This window comes from Ixodes scapularis, unplaced genomic scaffold, assembly GCF_016920785.2.
Source record: "Ixodes scapularis isolate PalLabHiFi unplaced genomic scaffold, ASM1692078v2 PGA_scaffold12__126_contigs__length_90152505, whole genome shotgun sequence".
Lineage (NCBI taxonomy): Eukaryota > Metazoa > Arthropoda > Arachnida > Ixodida > Ixodidae > Ixodes > Ixodes scapularis.
Window position 1 is genome coordinate 89,140,375 of NW_024609838.1, and position 22,424 is coordinate 89,162,798.

At 46.7% G+C, this 22,424-nt stretch overlaps 1 protein-coding gene across 5 annotated transcripts in view; it reads right to left on the reverse strand.

Moving 5' to 3' along the window:
- LOC8037389 (kinesin-like protein KIF21A) overlaps positions 1-22,424 on the reverse strand; it is a 265,745-nt gene that overhangs the window by 195,682 nt on the left and 47,639 nt on the right. For all 5 annotated transcript variants that reach the window (XM_040212128.3, XM_040212131.3, XM_040212130.3 and 2 more), the window contains exons 5-10: positions 22,126-22,176; positions 18,838-18,930; positions 13,621-13,749; positions 10,646-10,813; positions 5,855-5,970; positions 3,911-4,106 (exon numbers count right to left, since the gene is read on the reverse strand). In XM_040212128.3, the coding sequence (XP_040068062.1) occupies positions 3,911-4,106; positions 5,855-5,970; positions 10,646-10,813; positions 13,621-13,749; positions 18,838-18,930; positions 22,126-22,176 (753 nt within the window). The remainder of the gene's footprint in view (positions 1-3,910; positions 4,107-5,854; positions 5,971-10,645; positions 10,814-13,620; positions 13,750-18,837; positions 18,931-22,125; positions 22,177-22,424) is intronic.

A 22,424-nucleotide genomic window follows, 5' to 3' on the forward strand; every position in this document is an offset into this window, starting at 1 on the left:
CAAGCGATACGGCCCAAGGCCCGACAGTTCAAGGACGCACGTGACAAACCGAAACGAAGGAGTTGGGACAAAAAAAGGACTCGGAAAGATAACGCAAGCAGTAACCCATTCGGGGATCGAGAGGTCAGCGAACGCTCCATATCCTGGATTGTCACCGAGGACTGTAAGGTTCGTCTCCGCTGAAATAGTGTCACCCCAAACCCGCTCCTTCTCCTGGAACTGCTGCAGTTAGCAAGATTGAGCAATCTTTCGAAAAAAAGCCTCGGCAATCTTTGAAAAAAAGCCAACGGGTAAATAAAGATTTCTTGGAAGGTACACAGACATTTGTAAAGCATCCCGAGCTCGGTGTTGGTGGTGCCGCCCACGTCACCAAGCAACGCTGCCTCAACCCGCGTCGACGGCACGCCGTGCACGGATGCAGGCGTGTGCGCACCAAACGAGGAAGTTGCACAAGAGCCCTTGCGATTGACCGGACTTGGCACGACGCCATGTAATTGATAACGTAACTGCAGGCTATCCCCCCAGCGCCACTTTTAGTCACTTCTTTCACCCGCTGGCTCGCTCTATCGTTAAGCCTGGTAGGCTTTCTTCTTTTTTTACTAATGAAGGGAACATTGCAGTGGTAGAAGCATGCTTTCACGGAACGTTTGCATCACGCAAATGTAAGCAACAGACTTTGTGGTAGTAAAACATTCTTTTACGAGCATTTGTTTGCATAAAATTATGAAACTAATTAGAGTTTCAAGTTTAATATATCGCTTGTACAGTTGCACAACGTACATACAAAAAAAACCTTTCTGTGCTTACGCACCGAAACAAAGTCCACCCTCCTTTTCAGAGCGGAGCTGTTAAGGGCTGGGTTCCCCAGGATCGAGTCCGGTACCAAACAAATGTCGACACAACAGTCTGGTTGCCACCGTCGCTCATAGAGGGCGGTAGCTGTCCGGAGTGTCGTGTTAGCTGGCTGTCTGCTTGCCACCGTCGCTCATAGATGGCGGCAATTTTTCCAGCCTTTCCACTCTGGCTTGCCCACTTGCGGACGGCCACTACCTCATTCCCAGCATAGTACAGCTTCACCAGTCTTCCTTCTTCGCCAGAGTAAAAGGCTGAAAGTTTTTTACGAATTTAATGCGGCAGGGTGATCACGGTAATTGCCTGTAACACCCCATAGTGTCACTCGTTCGTCACGCTCACTACAACGCTCATTCGTGACAATTTTCTCCTAGAAAATGTCGCATAAAACAGATTTTGCGATAGAACCGACGAATGGGATTGTGCAAATATTAAACCTTTCTAATAGTAGCTTCGAATAGTACACTATTCAATATTCGCATCAAGGTAAACTGCGACAATCGTTTTCTTTTTTTTAAAGTGCCGATCGCGAAAGGTTAGTCGCATTGAGTGTGCTTCTCACCCAGCACTGGTGTACCCCGAAAAAGCAACACCTGGAAAGATCGCTTCTGCGGGTGTTGCTTTTCCGCAGTACACTGAGGCCCGGTAAGAAGCGCACTCAACGGGGCTCTGCAGTCAACGCTTCCTAAAGAATTAATATTGCAGTTGCATGCTTAGAAGAGAAGCAACCTTTCCAAACGGGAGGGTGTATTGTATTACAAAACAAGCATAAAATTTGCGATACGAGACCCCCTAACTCCTGGGTGGTTAATTAGCCTCCCCAAATGCGATCGATGGTCACGTTCCATCGGGGCCAATTGGGGGAACAGACCTCCTAAATAACTCCCGCGCTACCAAAACAATTTTTGCCAAGACCAATGCTCTCAATCAACCACTCCTTCCCCTCGCCCTTTCCAAAGGGAAAGAGCTTCCATCATCTGTAGTGACCATCAACAATTCAAGAGCATTCCTAAATGCTCTTCATACCCATCTTGCGTGAGTGCCCTCAGTTGTAGTTCTACTTGGTGTAATTCTGCATTCTTGCATTTATTTGTTTCGCCTTCTAGCGCAGAGATGGCACTTGAGCGCTTCCCAACAGGGAGGGGGTTTCCCCTAGGTAATAAGAGGGGGCAAATGGGGAGGAAACCAGTTAACTTAGCCAGGAAGCATAATTAAACTTCAATACGAGTGTGGCGCACACTCAACGAAGCTTGGGTCGAGGAATTGCCGAACCCCGGTCATTCTTCACCTATCGGATGCATTCATGTCAACAAACAAGCAGTCGTGTGTGGTCCGCTTTCGGACGGTGAAATCGTGAAAGTGGTTAGGCCTAATTTCACATACTCTGGGTATTTATATTACAAAAAAAGAAAAAAAATATTAAGAAGCATTTCTCATGTTACGCTGGATTATCCAATGAACATTGTTTTCAATCCACTTGGAGTAATGAAAATTTTTGATTTATACAAATGTTGATTATGTTCGAAATATATGGTAGAAAAACATCAATCTCAGCATTATCTTGAAGACTTAGCAAACCTAACAAAAAAGGTATATGCATATCCAACGCGAACTGTAAACCATGGGAAGTACCATTGTTTAGAACTAATTACGGACAATACACTACATTAGTGGTTCTCAAATGGGGTCCGTGGACCCCAGGGGGTTCGCGAAGCCACTTCTGGGGTCCGCAAAACACCCAAGAATTTTTTGTTTTTTTGTTTTAGTTAGCATGTTTTGATGAACTGACCAAAATGAAGTGATGTGGCACCTTTGTTTTATGTTTTTCTGCTACGTAGCAATAAAAGGCACCTGTTTCATGCTCCAGATGTGTTAACTTACTAACGTCCTCGTCCTCTCTCTCTCTCTCTCTCTCTCTCTCTCCCCTCCCCCTCCCCCCCCGGCTGGAAGGGGTCCCCCATCACTGCCAGCGGTACGCAAGGGATCCCCGACACATCCATGGCTGAGAACCACTGCACTACATCATACACCCTTCCAACTACACTGAATCAGTTCAGTAGGGAAAATAGAGAACTAACAAGGTGTCGGTGAGCAGCTTAAGGGAATCAATCATTCTCATCTAAAAACCAAACCTAATAGAAGCCAAGTGTGGATATACTCATCTCAAACCAAAATGAATAGAAGTGTTACTTTTTGGGAGTTAAAGTTGTTCTGTCTGCTAATGCAAGTCTGTTCAAACTGAATTTGCATCTATAATGACACTAATTAATTTTTCTCTCGTGTTCTCTCGTGTTTTCATTTCTTTCCTAATCCTGTGGAAATAATTTGGTGCCTGCGTCTCAACTGCTATTCAGGTGGCTCGGGACTAGTCAAGCCGTGTTGCAGCTTTTTTTCCCTTTCTACCTTCCCAACCATAAACTGATAGTAAACTGATAGTATTTATTTATTGATTTAAATGCATTTATTTAATCCGCAACAAAATGGCACAGCAAGGTATACGCTGCGCTGTAGGCTGAGAGTGTCTGGTAGCCTCTCCATGAATGAAGCTTGATCCGTGCGGGCGGGCTTTGGTGGTTGGACTTTGTACAAGTTCTTATATGCGTAATCGCGGATTATACCTGAGCGTGCCCGCCGGATACTAGCAATATATATCGCCTAAGAACGGTCGTGTTGCTTTTCGTGCTGAGTGAGCTTCGTAGCGTGCTTTTCCTTCGGCAAAAGGAACCCCAAAAACGCCCTAAAAGGGTTTGCAATTTATAAATCATGGTTACTGCGGTGCACCCACGACCAGCCGTGGGTGTGCCACCATCGCTGGAGACCTGCCACAGTACCTTGCCGTGTCATATGGGCACCTAATATGACATTTGCACAAACTGTGTAAATGCAAAAATTTTACCCCGTGCAATGAACACCCCCCCTCCCAAATATGTGTCCATTTTTCGGGAAAAAAGTTTTCACTATGCGAGTGAATACGGTACCCAGGAAAAAGTTTAATACCCATCAAATCTTTAATAAGCATTCTTCGATAGAGAGAATCTCGGTTGATCTTTGAAGTTACCTGCTTGTACTCCATGAGCTCCAGCTGCAGGTCTTGTATCTCCCGCCTGAGCAGGGCGATGGTCTGGCTCGACTTGTCCTGGTTCACCGTGATCTTGTTCTTGATGTGCTTGGCACGGTTGGCGTACCGCAGCGTGTTCAGGGTCTCCATGAAGTCCCGGTCACACGGCGACACGCACGCTATCATCAGGGTGCGGCTGCAGGGTTCACAAACGGCTTACCGACAAACGTTCCAAGCTACACTACCAAATACACAAATGGCCTTTGCCATCCAGATCAATTCAGAGCGCTTATTTGCTTATCTGTTTTTCAACTATTCAAAAAAAAACTCTAATCTACGAAATTCCTGATTTAACCAACATATTCTAATTTCCCCACAGACTCCCACTGGGGCTCTACGCTTTCATTACCTCAAAATAACCGCATAATTGTGACCGCCGACCCGATTTAATTAAGCAATCCCGGAAAAAAAAAGTGTTTGTTTAAACTGCCTCTTTGTTGCTGGCATGTGAGCAATAAGACTGCACGAGGAAAAAACAAACTGGGCTTTTCCTAGTCCATTCTGCCAGATGGCGCTTCGAGGCACTTCATTTGTTCACCCTTCTGTGGGGCCCAGGCAACATCGACGGTCCAGCTCTTGTGGAGCACGCATGCTCGGCATCGGAAAGAGACACTTCTCCCTACCCCCTTGAAAAAAGTCTTCTTTTGCCTCTCTGCTGGCTCTCATGCTTTGCCCATGACATTGCCATGTCAGAAAGAAACCTTCATTTCCCCTGGAGTTCCTTCACCAACTCAACTCCTACGTGAGCCCTTCGGGATTCAGGTGTTAGCGTAGCTCTCTGAATGCCACATTTTTGATTCCATAGAGTTCCCCATTTTACCGAGGAATTTGTGGCCCCCCCTCTCTGGTTTGTTAGGTCGAGTTTTAACTGCAAAGGTGATGGAAGCGGCTTTTTGTAGCAGACTTTGTACTGGGCAAAATGCTGGGGCAGCCATCGACTTTTTTGGAGCCAACGTGTATCGGTGCACCGCTCAGAAATTAAACGACAACTGCAATCTTCGATAATAATTAAGGGATCAGCTCAGATACTGATTATATTTTGTAATTATAGTAAATATAAATAATCGTAAAAGTACAATATTGACCGGTTACTAATGTAGCCGGTCAATATCATTTATGTAAAATTCCAGAAAGGCTAGTATATCCACTAAAACGTTTCCGTTCCACCAAGATTCTATGAAACCACAAAACTCGAGTACCTAATATCATAATGTGCATTCCTTCCAGAACATAAAAAACAAGCTATATCAAAACAGTTTGTAAAAGAAAAAGAAATACAAACTGAACATTTCATTCAGTTACCGTAAATAATAAAATCCCCGCTTTCCCCCGGTGCATGTCCCCTTTAAGCCTGGCAGCTTTGCACTGGCGTGCTTGGAGAAAGGCTCAAGTGGCAGGGCATCTCCGTTTCTAAACGGCAGTTGCATAAAAGTCTGCCAACATATATCGAAATGGACAAGGTGGGCACTGTTTCATTTGCCGCATTACCCGACTCACCTTTCTTTTCTTTTTCTAGAACCGAAGTAGTTGTTTTCTATGCAATAAAACAGCTTCCATTTCTAGCGTGCAACACTGCTAGCGTGAACGAGGCAGTGCTGCCTTTTTCCCTTTGCATTGAAGGGCTGTCGTGAAAACGATCCCCACAGCCAAAGATGTTCACCTCGACCATTAACCTAACAAGTAAAAAATTTGATGCAGGTCTTTTTGAAGCCGACATTGTCTTTGTGCTTCTACAATGACAAAATGTACATTTCTGGAGAAACAAATTCCAGCTGCGATTTATTAACTTACCGACGTTTAATCGACATTGCAGGCGAGTATTGAAATTCAAAAGTATTTGATTCTGTATTCGATGCAAAGTCAAATATTTGCGAGAGAGCTGACCTGTTCCCGCCCAGCGAGTCTTGGAGTAGCCTGGTCAGCTTCGAGTCCCGGTACGGGACGTGAGAGATCTTGCCGGAGGCGTCGCCCAGTGCGGAGATGACGTTCCCCAGAGCCAGCTGAAATGCCCAACTTGTTTGCAGTCGTGCCAAGTGGCAGGAATACCCAAAATGCTCGAGGGCTAACCCAATGGCCACGCTAGGGGCAAAAAGCTCCACAGGGTTTTCCTCAATCAACGTTCGACCGGGTCTCTCCGAGCCGTAGAGCTAGTTTTCTCGCGGGTTGTCAATGTAGTTACTACAGTTGAACCCCTCAAGGACGAAATTCTCGGCAAACGTCCATAGAGTTCAATGCATTTGCACCCTTTCAACAGCGAAGAGTTTTTAAAAAGCAGTCCCACATCAACAAGTTTCAGGTAGTGATCTGCAACAGTTTTTCGGCACATGAGCCAGTTGGGAACCCAGAAGTATGAGAAGTGGAGCAGCACACTCATCCGACAAGTCAGGCACATACATTTCCAACAAGCATCTGTGCAGCCATTGCTGTTTGCATTCGGTCGGACAGTTATAACAAAAGCAACGAGATTTTTTTCTTTTTTTTTTTTTTGGTTGCTGAAAACAGTGTTTTGCCAGCCCATCCGCTGGCAACTACGTAGGTATGCGACGTTTCACGCGACGACACCGCCGGCCGCCCGCTGCCATTTCGCCGTCTGCCGCGTGCACTCGGAGATCGCTCGCGCCTTGTTTACTACCTTTCGTGTGGCCTGTCGGAAAAATGCCGCCTCCCGTTAAAAAGCGCAAGTTTCGGCGCTTCAGTAGAAGTCTGCGATCATAGCCGAAGCTGCGAAAGGCGGAAAGAAGTCCGATATTGCGGAGGACTTCAGCATCCAGTGCAGCTCATTTTCTACGATTCTGAAATCCAAGGACAGCATCATGGAAAGTAATAGGTGCGCTTTCTTGTCCATATCGCAACAGCAAAATTCTAGCGAGAACAAAAACAATTAACCTCCCCGGCGGTTTCGTTATTGCGGGGTTCGACTTTAGTAGCAACAATTCCTATCGTATCTTATTGGCTGCAGAACGCTAGAGCCTTTTTCGGGCCAAACCAGCCAAATCTAGGGAGTTGAGAAAACGGCAACAGAGCCAACATTGCATAAAGTAACTCGCTCCAAAAGCCTACTTTGTGCAGGGGTGATGCCATACTCCCCTCCCGGTGTACTGCAGGCTACGAGCCATCAGAGCCAATGCAGCGAGAGCGTCACATTTGGGAGAGAAGAGTGCATGGTTAGGCGTTCCCAGAGCTCCAATGATTGCTGGTAGCAACATCTATCCTAAGCTGAAACTGGGCACATCTACCAGAGTGGCTGCGCATCATTAGAGGAGCCAAAGCATGTTGCTTTGACAATCAAATAAATCGCTTTAAAAAAAACACCCTTTTTGAACAATAGAGGGCAACTATTTGAAATGTCCAGGGTGTCCCCCCCCCAAAAAAGTTTTTTTTTAAACTGCCAAAGAAAATACGCATCGCCCAATGCTCATTATCCGCCCCAGTTTCGGCAAGAACACGTATCCGATTCAAAAGTTATAAGTGTTTTTCAAAAAATTTCGATGGGAAAAATGGGTCCTCCTGTAGAATACCGCGCATCCACCCATTCCACCATTTAGCGCCCCCACCCAAATTTGCAAGATCTGAGGAAATACGCGCAGTACACTGATATGTAAAGCTGATGACGAGACAAGCGCCCATCCCCTATTTTTTCACATTACAGCAAACTTTGGTTAGTTCGACCTCAGTTGATTCGACTTTTCGTTTAATTCGATCGTGCTCAAAAGTCCCGGCGAGCGCCCCTACATTTCTATGGGAGGAAAAGTTCGATAGTTGGAACTCTGGAAGACTCCGCATTGGATAAAAAAGACTTACGTACCAATTGTTTCAAGTATTCATGACTAATTCTGTTCTTCTGCTACTTCAATGTTACGTGACCTTGATTTATTTTTCTTATCCTGGTAAAGTGTTTCCTATGCTTGTTGTCCGAGCTGCTGCCATGTATAAGGGGAACCCAGTCAAGCTGCTTTTAGCAGCTTTATGGCTCGGGACCCCTCCAGTATTTTTGAAGAAATAAAGTTTATTGTACTGTATTGTATAATTCGTCCCGAGTGAATGCACGTGGGCTCACCTCATTGCACGGCACCCCTGCAGAAAAACCACCAACGTACGGCGAAACACTGACCCTTTGCTGCAAGAACGTGCGCAAATATGCGTCTGCTCTTCTACGCCCTTGAGATGGACCTTAGCGAATGACACGAGCCAGTGCAACCAACCTGGCGTGGAGTAGCGCGGAGAACATGGCACATGGTCGGGTGCACATGACCCAGCGCGCGCTCTCGCTCTCAAAGCGTTTTTCTGTAGCATTGTGTGCGCTCCATCTTGCGCACCAGAAAGCGCGAGTTCACGTTTCCTTTTTTCTTCTTTTTCTTTTTTGGTTGCCGACGGTCTGGCCGTTTGGCGCCAAAGTCACCTCAAAGCTATTTCAGCGCGCGCTCTCAAAGCACGCTTCTCTGTAGCATCGCGTCAGTCCATCTTGCACGTCAAAAAAACGCAAATTCTCTCTTTTTTTTTTGTTTTTTGTTGTTGAGTTGAATTTGGTTTGGCGGCAAAGTCTGCTCGTAAAACTTACTTTTTTCATTTTTTTTTTTTTTTGTATTGCGCGATTTTTTGGGGTTGTGACGTTTAGCGTTTAGTTACGCTGCTCTCCGAAGCATGCTTTTGGACGCGCATTTTAAGCGCAGATGGCAGCAGACCATTCGTGAGTACTTTGGACAATAAAAGGAAGTTTGATTTTAACCGTTTTTCTGTCCTTTTTTTTAATTTGATCATTCGGATAATTCGACCAAATTTCAAGGTCCCGTTGAGGTCGAATTAACGAAAGTTTACTGTATCTCCAAATTTTAAGTGGGCCCTTGCCCTTTATTTTACGGTATTTTTGCCCATTTTAAGTGGAAGGTCAGGACCACTACGACTGCAGCTAGGATTCTGCTTTGAGTAGTAGTTAGGTATCAAGTCTTAATTCACATATTTTACAGTATTTGCTAGTTTATTTCCCTCTCTAAAAGCAATAAAAAAATAAAGACCTTTAAAATTTTGCTGTTCCTTATATCTGTAAAGGATGAGAGGAACATCCGACACTTCTAGGCGAGTTAACTATTTAAAAAGACCTAGACACCTCGAGTGATTCGCGTTAATGAATGAATCTCAATCATTATTTATATCCAATCTGAATTCCTCGCAGAGGTCGTGCTTGACCGTGAACAAGCACAACCTCCTGAACTACCAAGTGGAATCAAAGTGGAGCCCCCAGCAAGTAATGAGTTTCGTCTGCCCATCCTTTTTCCTCCCCTCGCTCCAGGGTTACCACGTCTCCCCCAAACATATTTGGGTATGGCCTCCATGGAAAAAAAATTCATTTTTTTTTTTCCAAATGGATTCCTATACAACAATAGGTTACGGTTCCAGTAAGAAAAAATACAGTTGGTAATTCCAATTGGGAGTTCCAGAACACAACTGGTTTCTACAAATTGGTTCCAATTGGCTATCCAATTGGTCTCAATGTAGCTGGGAACGCTCTTTGTGTGCCCTCCCTCCTCGATGTTAGAGTGGAATACAGGGTTGCAGAAATCCCCAAAATGGCCGCTGTTGCTGGCTTTTGTTTCCCTCCAGGTGCACACTGTGCCCACTGTCGTATTCCATTTCAGGTGCAACCTCTAGTGGGCTACAATTCTTTGCACAGGTTGGTGAGAGTGAGTCCAATGAGTGTAGCTGCCAGCAGCGGGGACACCCCGGGCGACTCCGTGCTTCTCAGCCACCCAGGTTGCAGGGACCCCTTAGGGACCGGCCAAAGGGAACTCCATCCATTGGGGAGGACGAAAGGGGAAAACAACTATCGAATTTGCACAAACATAACGAGAGTTTTTTCTTAGAATTATGCGCTCCAAAACGCACCTCGCATTCTATTCGGAGTCGAGTTCAGCCAAGAGGAGTCTGGAGAAAGCCATCCCTCCGGCTCAATGCAGGACATGGGGTGGGAAACGAAGCGGGGCTGTGGGAGGGGATTTGTTAGCTGTTGGTCCACGTTAAGGGACGAGTAGAAAACAAAAAGAATTTTTATCGCTTTTGTGTTTGTATAACGTGCGCACGCCGCACAAACGGAGTGCGCCATGCGGGAATGTGGGCACTGGCCAAGCCAAGCCAGGCCAGGCCAAGTCAAGTCAACACAAGCCAAGCCAAGCCCAGCGACCATGTTAATGCAATCGTGCAACACGAGGTGTTCATGTGGAGTGACCAGAACAAGAAGTGTGATAGTGTATTGGGTTCAGCAGTATTTTTTCTGCCTGCACATTGTTTAGTTTCTGCTCCAGAGTGGTCAGGTGTGGGTGCTTCTGCTTCCTGCCTTGCTACTGTGGGCTGCTGAGGAGCTCATGTCGAAGAAAAAGGAACTACCAGACAAGCCGTGGTGCCCTGCTGCTGCTTTTCTGCTTTTGGGACTGCCACAAGGGGACATTTGAAGAGGGTCTATTCCGGTGGAATTCCGAAGGCGGAAGGGCCAAGATGGAAAGACATTGCAGGGAGGGACCATCTGGGTCAAGAAGCACACCCTGCTTATCTGCTCCAAGGAGATGCCTGGCAAAACAATATTCTGTCTTCAGCCTCTATGTCGCTTTCTTTGATCCCCGTAACTGTCGAGTCCAATGGTAGCTCTGAGCACCAGGCAAGAGAGGAAAAGATGTAGAGACTCACGAGGCCGCAATTGATGGAGATGCCTTCCTTGGCCCGGTCCCCCGTGGCTCCAGTTCGCTTGAGCCGCTCCGATCCGGCCAGGTCCACAAAGTGGAACTTGGCCGTCAGGGTCTCAAACTCGCTCAAGGCCTCTCCACCGTCCTCCTCCTCCTCCGCACCTTCCAGCAGCTGGACAACAAAGAAATACATTGGCCCTACCCTGCAGGTGTCTCAAGCCCTCTTTGCTGTCCATCGTGCGAGTTGGGCAAAAAGGCCGCTTCATCTCTCCCCTTTTCTTTTTCTCACCTAAACACGTGTAGAAAAATTAAAATCTCAGTGCTTGTCTACTTTTTTATCTGCAGTCTGGGTTTTTTTGTTGTTTTTTTTTTGTCACGGTCAATGTACACCAGCTCCTTCCCAGGTGAAAATTCCCATCAAGTTCCAACTGGAATTATCTTATTGCTACCAATTGGGTTTTTGGACAACCAATTGGTCACCGCCCATGGGAGCCTGCAGGAACCAATGGGAACCATTTGGAACCCATTCAGGTTCCAACTGGAAAAATAATTTCAATTGGTGAGACCCATTGGCCAGTGTGCTTTCAGTTGGAACCCACTACAACCAATTGGTTCCAGTTAAAACCGGTTGTAATTCCAATTGAATTTAATGGAACTTTTTAGCTGGGTTTGCACACTTACACTCAGTTCATTAATATTGCACAAGATGCAAACTTGCCATCCTTTCCACGAGTTTTTTCTCACTCGTTCTCTGGAAGCTTGGACAACAGATAGATAAAATCAAAGGTGTCGTACGTCGGAACGTGCTCAGACACAGGTTTGTCAACTCCACATGGTTTGGTCATCTGGCGACTGTGCAAGTTCATAGGCACCGAAAAAAGAAAATCCTCAACGACTATCGGACCGGCACGAGAGAACAGCTTCAAGCCGCCTCCACAACCAAATCCGGACCACTCTTACGGGTGAGACCATGGAATGAACATTGGAACTTCTCCAATGTTCACTCCATGGTCTGCTTCAAAAAAAAGAGGGCCTATAAGTGAAAAGGCCAAGTGCTCACGCCAGCCGGTGGTAGCTAATCATGTCGTTGAAAACTCTGGTGCAGAAAAGGAAGGAAGTTTTCGTCTGAGGAACAGACTCAGCGAACTGGTTTACTTCTAAAGGATCCTATAATTACCCACACAGCCACCCTCAACTACCTTCTATGCAGAGATCTCCTTTGTTGAAAGCACTTTCAAAACACAAAGAGCATACACACTCGCAAGAAAACCAACGGTCCCACCCACAATACAATGCCCTCATCATCGAGGACGGGAGAGGGTTCCAGGGCCTACATCTGGGTCACCTCGGGAACACGGCGACTACTGCACTTTGTACCCGGCCGCTTCAAACATCTTTCCTTCTTTAGAAAAAAAAAACACAAAAAAAAAACTCTAGGGTGTCGTTTACAATCTGAGGAACTTTTTGCTGTGGCTTCCAAGTTGCATCGAGGCTCGGCTTATGCAGCTTCCTATAGACTTTATCCTTATTGTTTCTTTAACGACTCTCTTTATGTCATTTCGCTCTTCGTGTAGGACTTGAGTCTCTGACCAGTAAGCAATAAAACCGTTGCATTCCCAAATGTGCTTTGCCATTTCTGAGTTTGACGCATTTGTGCTTACATTTGTCTTATGTTCTAATAACCTGTCGTTCATGCATCGCAAGGTTTGTGCCACATACTTGAACCCACGTGCTAACGGTATCTCGTACACCAGACACTCTACGCTAGGAACTGAGGGTCTTGATGAGCCTTCTGGCAGCCTCTATGGTTTGACTGAAATGCCATCCACCTGCTCCTTTTGAAACCTCAATAGAATACTATGTCTACCCCAAACGTTTCTGCCATCAGTGATCTTGTGAAAATATGGGATGACTGGTTTTTTTGTTTTCCTTGTTTGTTCCTTGATGTCCATCTTTCAACTTCAATTCCTATTGCCTTTTTATGAACTCCTCTTCATATCCTGCAGCTTCTAGCCTCATCCATTGTCCCCTCATTGCATTGCCCCTAGAGCACAATTTGCGCAACAAATTTGTTGTCGAGGGTTTAACAACTCCCGCTATTACCGATTTAGCGGCTTTTTTCCCGTACTCCCAGCACAGACCCTGTTCTACATGTATGCATAAATCAAGAAACTTCAGGATCCCAGCTTCAGGTTGTTCTGCTGTATGGTGTACAAGAGAGTCTACGAGACTAGGACCAATGAAACAGCACCGCTACATTATGGCATTTGTCGTCCATCTGTACGAGCCCCTAGGCTCACACTTTTAGACTGTGCTCTCAACTTTTTGTGTCCTACTTCTCCGAATCAACCAATATTACGTGTTTACTTTTTGATTTGCTTAAGCCCACCTCAGTGCAAGTGTGGCGCAGTTCTTAGAAAAAGTGGCACTTTAGTGCAAGACGTAGCAGACTCATTCGTGGCGCAATTCGGCACAAATGGAGCAGCGTTTCCATCACTCACAATTAAAAGGCAGAAGCGGAAAAAAAAACACTTTTTAACCCAAGTCCATACTTTGCATGAAGATACACTCACCAGATCCAAATATGTCAACACAGGCAAGTCAACAGAAATGCAAGACGTATGCCGTGTTAGCCGGCTTTATGCCAAGCAGCAGAAGTTTTTTTGTTTTTTTTCTGTTTCGCTACTTCAGAGATTTACGATTATTTGTTGCCAAGAGATTACCCTTCCCTCGTCACTTTTGTTAGGGTTTGGGGAAAATATGGCGGTACTAGACTCAACACCGGTAGGCTCGTTAGGAATTGTGGAGGCCACCCTCCGCATTTATGCGCTTTAGACGGAGTGGTCGCAAAGCAAGGCAATCCCCGAAAGTGTCAACCTCCTTCGAAGCAAAAACAAAAATTCCAAAGAAGTGTGGTACCCCTTGCATACAGTTTGATTGTGAACAAGAGCTTCCAATGCCTGGCGGAGGGTCACTCACTGGTAGGGTGACGACGCGCTGCTGCTTGATGTGCAGGGTGAAGATGGCATGGGACCGGGACGACTGGACGTTCATCGCCGTGCTGGCCGTGGTGCGAGAGAGGGCCCCCGATTCTAGGCACTTGATCACCTGCAGAGCAAAACGAGCCCCATGTTATTCTGACTCGGGCACCACTTTCAAAGCCTAGTGCTCCCACCTTTCTTCCAAGTGGTTTCTCCGGCTTTATTTTTTCCCACCAATTCGGTCCTTTCAGGTTTCGATTTTCGGACGAAAAATCTATCGTAGCTCACGTTGAAAAAAATAGGGCATGGGATTCTACCAGGGAATTAAGGCCCAGCACTCGTCCCATTGAGAACAAGAAGTGGGTCCCCCTCCCAACCCAAAAGCCAAGGACCGGAAAAGGACACCACCACGAAACACCCGTGGTGCAAATGCAGCGCACCAGCAAGGGCCTCGGTGGGCCCATTCATTCTCCTATCGGCAACATATTCCGTAAACCGAATCGAGTGATAACCTATTAAGTGCACCAGCATTCATTTCAAGCGCCCTGGCTAGCAAACGCTCGTGCAGCCCAAGCCTATCCAAGCAGGCCCCCCAGAGTACCTCCATTCTCGCTGACAACGATGCCAATGGCCCAAGTTGTTTTGGAGCACCTTTCGGAGCAGCCCAAACAGTCTTTTGGAGCAGCAAAAGTGACCTTTGGAGCAGCCAAGACAGTGTTTCAGAGCAGCAAAAGGAGCTTTTGGAACAGATGTTCTTAGAAAAATAAAATTATTTGTTTTAAGTGCTGGACAAACGAAGGGCACTTTGCTCGCTGCAATAAACAAATTATGGTCAAGCTAGACCACCTGGGGGGCTTTCAACTTGTAACTGAAATGCCAAAGACAGGACACCTTTTGCAACGCTTCAGTTAAATTGTACCCGCTATAGATAAATGAGGACCAAACTGCACATATTCAAATTTATTTGAAAATGACCTGCTTACAAGTAAACATCGCAGCATTAGGTTGACTATACCCGTTTTCACCTCAAGAACCGTAGTAAAAAAAGTCCGGGTTCTCCAGGAGTATTACTGATTTCCCTGTTTATGTAGAGAATTAAGATATATGTAGGTGAATCGTAGACTAGGTATACGTTATCTTATCAAGACGTACACGTTCCAAACGCCAAAACCATCGCTTTTTCCTCCAACAACCAAATCTCGCAAGAACTACTTCGCGCCGCGTATGAACATTGCGCAAAACCTGCTTTTTCTTGAGGTGAAAATGGGTTTAGTTATATAATATAATAAATGGAAGCGGCATCAAACTGATGAAACGCCTAACTACTGCAGTGCAATGCAAAATTGTACACAAGACAAAGGTGCATTACGACTAGCGGGTGCTTTTCTTTTTGCTTTTCAAAACTTTCTGCATGGCTGGTGCAAGGCTAGTAATCAATGTCCACTTTCAATGTCTCCAAAAAGACATTGAGACATCCCACAAGTGTACAGTGCTGTAGGCGTTGCCGAGCAATTCCGATAAACCGGGTGCCACCGTTTTACTGTTTCCCGATACGCCAGATTTTCATCAAAAGTAAGCAAACGTAAGACAATGAACTACAAGCGTCCCAGCTGGTGCAGTCATGTTCGCATGCACATGAGGGCAACTTCGGCAAGCTTGCAGTTGTACGTGCTTCGTCGCGCAAGCGGAGATGGCTGTTCGATCGAAACCGAAACCATGCCACTCCGCTCCATTGCCAACTGATTCCCAAAATTGTATGCAAAATGCAACTGTCAAGCATACGACAAAAAAAAAAAAATGACTGCATCTCGACGTGCTGAATGACGTTGATTGGGGCAAAGCTCTGGTGGTGCTGATGATACTGATTTTGTTCATAGGTAGTGCTGATGATGCCAATTCTTTTTTTTTATTGCTCATAGGTAGTGCTGAGTTCCGGGATGCATTTCGACTTCATTATTACTGCTTTATGGTTGGTGAAATGCAGAGCCAGTGATTCTTCTAGCAGATCAGCTTGGATCCGCCAGAAGTTGTGGGAACGCATCTCCACCGCTTAAGCCAACGGTCCATGTCAGAAAGAGAATGTGTGGTATGGAACGTGGTTATATACGCATTTGAGCATTTGACTGCAGCGCCCTCTCGTCTATAAACGTTGAGCCAATACATGCAAAGTTTAATGTGATTATATACGCATCTGACCACAGCGCCCCCTCCTGTATAGACATTGAGCGGCTACATGCAACGTTTCATCCATGACATCCCCAGCTCTTGAGTTACTACCCCATCTCAGAGCCCCCTACTCGTCCCGCAGTCGTGGCCGAGTGGTTAAGGACTAGAAATCCATTGGGGTCTCCCCGCACAGGTTCGAATCCTGTCGACTGAGCAAACATTTTTTCTTTTCTTAAGACAGATGGGATGGCAATCGATTTGAGCATGGACTCTGGATGGACAAGGCTAGACCCTAAGGAGCTTCGCCCCAAAAGAAAGAAAACCAAATTTTGGGTGACCCTGCTTGGCCAGGCTGGTCCTGCCAACTGGAGGATGGCAACGTATCGGCCATGTAGGGTACATTGCCCACGGCGCATGCAGATGTAACAAAGCATCTCTAAAGCGTTTCTTTTTTCTTTGTCCGGCGGAGGGAGCCTTTTGCAGAGAACAGTTTATGGGGATTGTCGCCCCAAACGCCCCCCGGAGGCTTACGGCACACCCGAACCTCGTCTTCTTGCCGCCAAGCACACGTTTCCTTCCCCTCTAATTTGAATCGCCCAACTCCCAGAGGCACTCTCTCGACTTCAGGCCCATCTTCTCTCCATTCCTTGTTTTTACGACCCAATCAGCGGCCTTCACTCCCGTCACCCACTCGTTGTTTGTTCTCGGGTCCAGCAACTTGAGAAACGGTACTTGCTCAAAACGTCTGCGTCGCTCTGCTTCTTTGTGAGTTTTCTTGAAACTGAAAGACCGCCCTTAGCTGGGACCAGGGGCACTTGGCATCAGTTCATTTAGAGATATTCACGTCGTCTCTTCTATTTCGGATGGGGAGATGAAGGAGCATAAATGTGTTTGACCTGATAACAAAGTGGCGGAGAAAAGATTGCAACGGCTGTTTGGAATTCTACATGCAGGTGGTTGTTGGCACCTCGATCAGTGCTTATTCTGATGGAGAAATCTTGCCGCAACATTGCTCCCCAAGTTTTCAAGGGAAGCTTCATGAAAGATGAAAGACTGTTTTCTACTGCGCACGCAGGAGAAAACGATTCGACTGACAAGTGGATGGGAGTGGCATAAGAAAACATCTACAAAGATGATTGCAAGGTATCAGATTATTATTGACTTCACATTTGCACAATTTTTATGAATTGCATCTGATTTTGCCTCACCAAAGATATTAGAATTGACCGATAGTAAAGTCACACCATGATTGGATATAGTACACAAGATCTGGACTTGAAACTAAACATTCGAGAGAAATCTCTCTGGTTGAGAAATACAATAATTAAAACATGGCAACCAACCAAGATCTAAACGCGTGTCTTTTTATTTATTTATTTTTTTTTTTTTTTGTGTGTGTATACCTTATGGTGGCCGCGCTTATTTCCAGAGGTCGGCATTTTAGGTCGCCCTCACTCACCCTCACCCTCGCAGCCACACTCACCTAGGCCCCTCACTCACCCTCACCCTCACAGCTACACTCACCTTCAGCCCTTCACTCACCGTTTATGAACCTCACGGCCCTCACGCACTCACCGCCCTCACGGCCCTCACGGCCCTCACCGCCCTCACGCCACTCACCGCCCTCACGGCCCTCACGCCACTCACCGCCCTCACGCTACTCACCGCCCTCACGCCACTCACCGCCCTTGCGGCCCTTGCGGCCCTCACACCCCTCACGCCCCTCACGCCCCTCACGCCCCTCACGTCACTCATGGCCCTCACGCCACTCAGGCCAGCTTCAGATGGGGCAATTTCGCCCAAAAACTTTTACGTCGCAACACCAGCAACACGGGCCGCCCGCGATCACACGCAGCAACCAATTGCTGCAATTTGCCATCGTCATCATAAAATTTTATTTTTCTTGCACTATTTAGACACAATTACGCATTATAAACGTGTTTTTATGCATTTAAATCTCGTTAAGAATACTAATGCACATTTCTGAAACAGTTTATTTCCAAAAAGAACGATCGATTTCAAACCAGAACCAAGTCTTTGGGTGTCATCATCACCGTCACCAGGTATCGCGTGAAAATTTTGCGTCCCTGATTGGATGCAGCCGCTTCAAACGTATTCGAATTGCTCAGAGTTGCTTGCTTATTTCGAGCCGGACCCGATCTCAGCAATTCGTGTCGATCTAGGGAAAGCTAGAGAACAACCCGCCATTAACACCAAAATTGCTGAGAAAGATGCTCGATCTGAAGGGCGCCTCACGCACTCACCGCCCTCATGGCCCTCACGGCCCTCACGGCCCTCACGGCCCTCACGGCCCTCACTCACCCTCACTCACCCTCACTCACCCTCACTCACCCTCATGAATTTTCCTGGTTCAGAAACTCACTCACCCTCACCTCACCTGTGAAGATGAGGGTGAGTGAGGGTGAGTGAGGGCCCTCATGAGTGAGGTTTGCCGAGGTATGCTTATTTCTAAAGTTTTTCACGGATCAGGTATCTGCTATGTTAAAATTTTTAAAAACTAGTCGCCTTCAATTTTGACAAGAAAGAGACTATAAATTCCTTATCATATAGTGGATTTAGTCAGATACTGCCTTAAATTATGATCTTGTTCAAGGAGCTATTCATGGTAAATATTGAAATAAGAAGAATTAAGCATGTTGATATTGATTATTAAGAAAACCTTTATGATTCACTACCATGAACAACACAATGTCTTATAAGGAATGTATGCTAATTTAAAGACATATTAAGGAAGGTTCCTTTCGAATGTTTTCTCCTTTTTTTTTGTAAAGTAACGTCGAAGTAACGGCATTACTTTAGCAAAGTAACTAACTGTAACAAGGTTCCTTTTTTGGCCCGAGTAACTGTAACCAACACTTCTATTTTAGCAGTAACGTACCCACGACTGGGCGTTGCCCTGTGGTAGCATGCTCACTTCACACGCAGCAGACCCAGGATCGAACAAGCGTGGCAGGCGGCCTTCTAGCGGTTGGCAACATCGACGTCGGACCTCACCGGGGAGGGAAGAGCCGTAAAATTAAAGTCTCACCTGTTCGGCACTTTGAACGGTCTTAGTGGCCACTCCTATGGTATAGATCTCGCCCTTCACGTCCTCGTGGATTTTGATGCCAGACTTGCTTCCCTGGAGATTTCCAAAATGGGACACACATGGATCAGCCTGAATCAAGATTGGAACAGAATGAAATCCAGCACTGCTCAATTTGGAACACTCCCTGGTTAGTTTTCAAATCATGCATACTTATGCTGCACACCATCTGGTTCCTAAAGAAGCTACCCGATAGGCAGTTTTGCAACATTTAAAGGACACACGCAAAGGAAAAAAACATTTTCTTTAAACAGCTTCGATGGAAAAAGGATATCATAAAACGATTTTACAACCAAGAAAAAAAAATTTTACAGCTATATTTACGGCGCTATACGAATTTGTAGTTGGCGCCCGCCGGCGCCGCAGAAAAGTGGCCCTTATTTATCACGTGACTGGCCCTTATTTATCACGTGGTGCTTGCGTTCTTTGGGAAGCTTCGTATGACGTCCAAAAGTAACTTATTCATCTTTATTTGAAGTATAACAAAGAACTAAGATTAATAGGTAACTTTTAGAGCCCAAAGGAAACTCCTGAAAAAGCGCAAGCAGACGTGATAGACCTCTGCGCCGGTCAGACGACGGCGGCGGCGCCCCGAAGCAGACGAACTTGTGCGGCGGCGGCGGCGGCGGCGTGGAGAAACGCGTTGAAGCGGCGTTCGCACAACGCTCAGCTAGGGAGGCTCAAGTGAGGGTGGGTGCAACTGCTAGATCGGCGATCACGCGACATGGACGCCATTTAATTGCTAAATTTTGCTGGGAGTCTATGGGGCAAAGGGTCGTTTTCTTTCCTAACTCGGGTCATAAAAGCCCATTAAGGTGCTTGAATAATTTACACAAGGTATAAATGATTACTTTTCCATAGCCACCAGTTTTGTTACGATAGGTTAAGTATTTTTTTAACGCGAAAAATGGTAAATTCCGCCATCTTGGACGTTGCTGCTTGTCTGGCAACCCTGCTTTCTCCGCTCGACGTTTGCGATTCCCGGGTTGAGAAGGAAGCAAGAGAGGCTGCGCCAAGGCGTTCGTTGCTTGCAATGGGAGGAGAGAGGAGGAAAGGCGCATGGAGCAACAGAGTTGCAACAGAGCGGGCGCCTGCTCTCGTGCAGGCAACGTTGGCGCATATCCTTTCCTGAATCCTCTCCCTCAGGCGCCGCCATTAAATTGCAAACGCTCTCCAGGTTTTGAGTTGCGCCCACCCTCACTAGAGCCTCCCTACGCTCAGCGTGCGGCGGCAGCGCGACTTTGCGGTGCCGGCGACGCAGCTCGGCGGCGCGCGGGCCTACCACGTGACCAGCGGCGGCTCCCGCGACGCCAACTACAAATTCGTATAGCGCCGTAAATATAGCTCTAATAATTTTTTTTTTCTTTGTTGTAAAATCGTTTTATGACATTCTTTTTCCATCTAAGATGTTTAAAAAAAAATGTTTTTTTCCTTTGCATGTGTCCAAAAATTTGGGGGTTTTACGTGCCAAACCTACGACGGGCATCTGGCACGCCCCAGCGGAGGACTGAGGATTAATTTCGACCACCTGGGGATCTTTTGACGTGCAACCGAAAGCTCGGTTACACGGCGCCTTCTCCGCAATAAGCCTCCGTCATATTGCGGGCACCTCGGTCGGGATTCGAACCCGCCACCTGGGGATCCGTAGGCCGGCGCTCTCGCCTCGGAGCCACCGAGGCGGCTCTTTGCATGTGTCCTTTAAGCTGCACCGATTATGTGGATGAGTGCAGTGCGAGCCCCTCAAAGGGGCCCTGCAATGACTTTTTTACCAATTTTTAATTTGCACCAAACCTGAGCGCATTGATAGTAACTTAATTCAACTTTTCTTTTCTCGAATTTTGCTTTATTTTAAAAGTTATAGGCAAATTAAGATTACAAAAACAAGCAAGAAATAACCTCCTTCATGACGTCCTCGGTTGCTTGAGTGGCCGTGAACTAGAGGAGGGGTAGTGAGCTCATGCGAGCGCTCACGGCTGCCGCACTCCGTGTCGACGGCGCGAGAGGGCACCACTAAAGCATGGTCTGGATAGGCTGTATGCAGCGGGCAGCCAGAGCGGCTCTCATTGCATTTGCTGCGCGATTAAACACTAATTCGACATGACGCTTCATTGGCCACAAATGACAGCAAACACGGGGTAAAGATCAGTTCAGAATGGGAGCCACTTTGCGCTGCCATACCGCGAAATGGTCAAACCGCCAGACAGAGCTGCTCGCCAAAGGCATTCGGAACGCTCGTAGCCGGTGGGATCATCCAGTCCCTACGACCGCAGCGCCGCCGCGTATATCCGGGACTTTTCCGTGTCGGCGCCTGATCCCACTACTCTTTTCTGGTATGCGCCGCCTTTTCCACCGCTTGGTGGCGAGTATGCGACGGGTCATTTCTTGTTTCCGTACTTTATAAACTGCATCTGTTTCTTTTCTGATGTAAAATACTGAACCAAAACTACTTTTATAAATAATTGAAACAGTTCGCGCCACTTATATTTTGTATTTCGACTAAAAAGCTTTTAGCGGCTCTGACCAGTAGTGAGCCGAGGACCAAAGACGTCACATATCGCGCGCTTTCGGTACCGTGGGTCACCCCCATAGATGGAGGAGGTTTCCGCGTCGTCCGGTTAAAATATGACACACTGATATTTGGTTACTCTCTCCGTGCTCGCAGGCTTCCCCAAACCTCAAGAGACAGGGAAACCGCAAAAAAAGGAAGAGGCTTAAATATGATTGCAGGGCCCCTTTAATAATGTACCCACATGACAGGGAAGAGCTGATGGCGTCCATCTGTGGACAGAACAGTGGAAAGGGAAGTGCATAGAGAGGAGAGGAGTGAAGAGGGTCTCAACTTGCAGGTGTGTGCCTTCGTTCGTGCCACAAAATGGAGTGCGAACCAAGTACTAGCACTGGGTCAAGGAGGAAGGAAGATTCACCTCCTTGGGGAACGAGCTAGCGCAGCCACACACGTTTCACTTTGGAGAACGCCAACACTGACCCCGTAACAGAGCCAGAAAGAGGGAGCGAAAAATAGAGGAAGCAAAAGTGAAAGCCAAAAGAGAAAAGAGGTCAGCACTCGCGTTTCCCAATGCATTCCCTAGGGATCCACCAACGGATCTTTTTAACCCACCCCAGGGTGGATCCAAAAGAGGAAACGGTTGACAACCTTAGACACGAGGCATTCAATCAAATTGTCCGACAGCAGTCAATTCCAACCCCGAGGAAACCAGAAGCAACACTTACCCGATCGTCCTTTCCGGAGTTCAGGAGGTCGAAGATTTCTTCATTGTAAAGCTAGAGAAGAGAGCCAACAAACATTTAAGGGAGCAAATTCTTTCAATATGCTGAGAGTCATTTTGATTGCAAAACACTATAGCTTTCTATGCAGAGAGGAGAATAAATGTTCCTTTCGTGGTCCTTCGTCATGAAATGCTACCACACACTGTGGAGTGGCCAAAATGACCATCGGGAGGGACATATTGTAAGTGCCTAAGCGAGTATAGTCCAGACCCATCAAGACATCATTTGGGAGAAAGAAATGC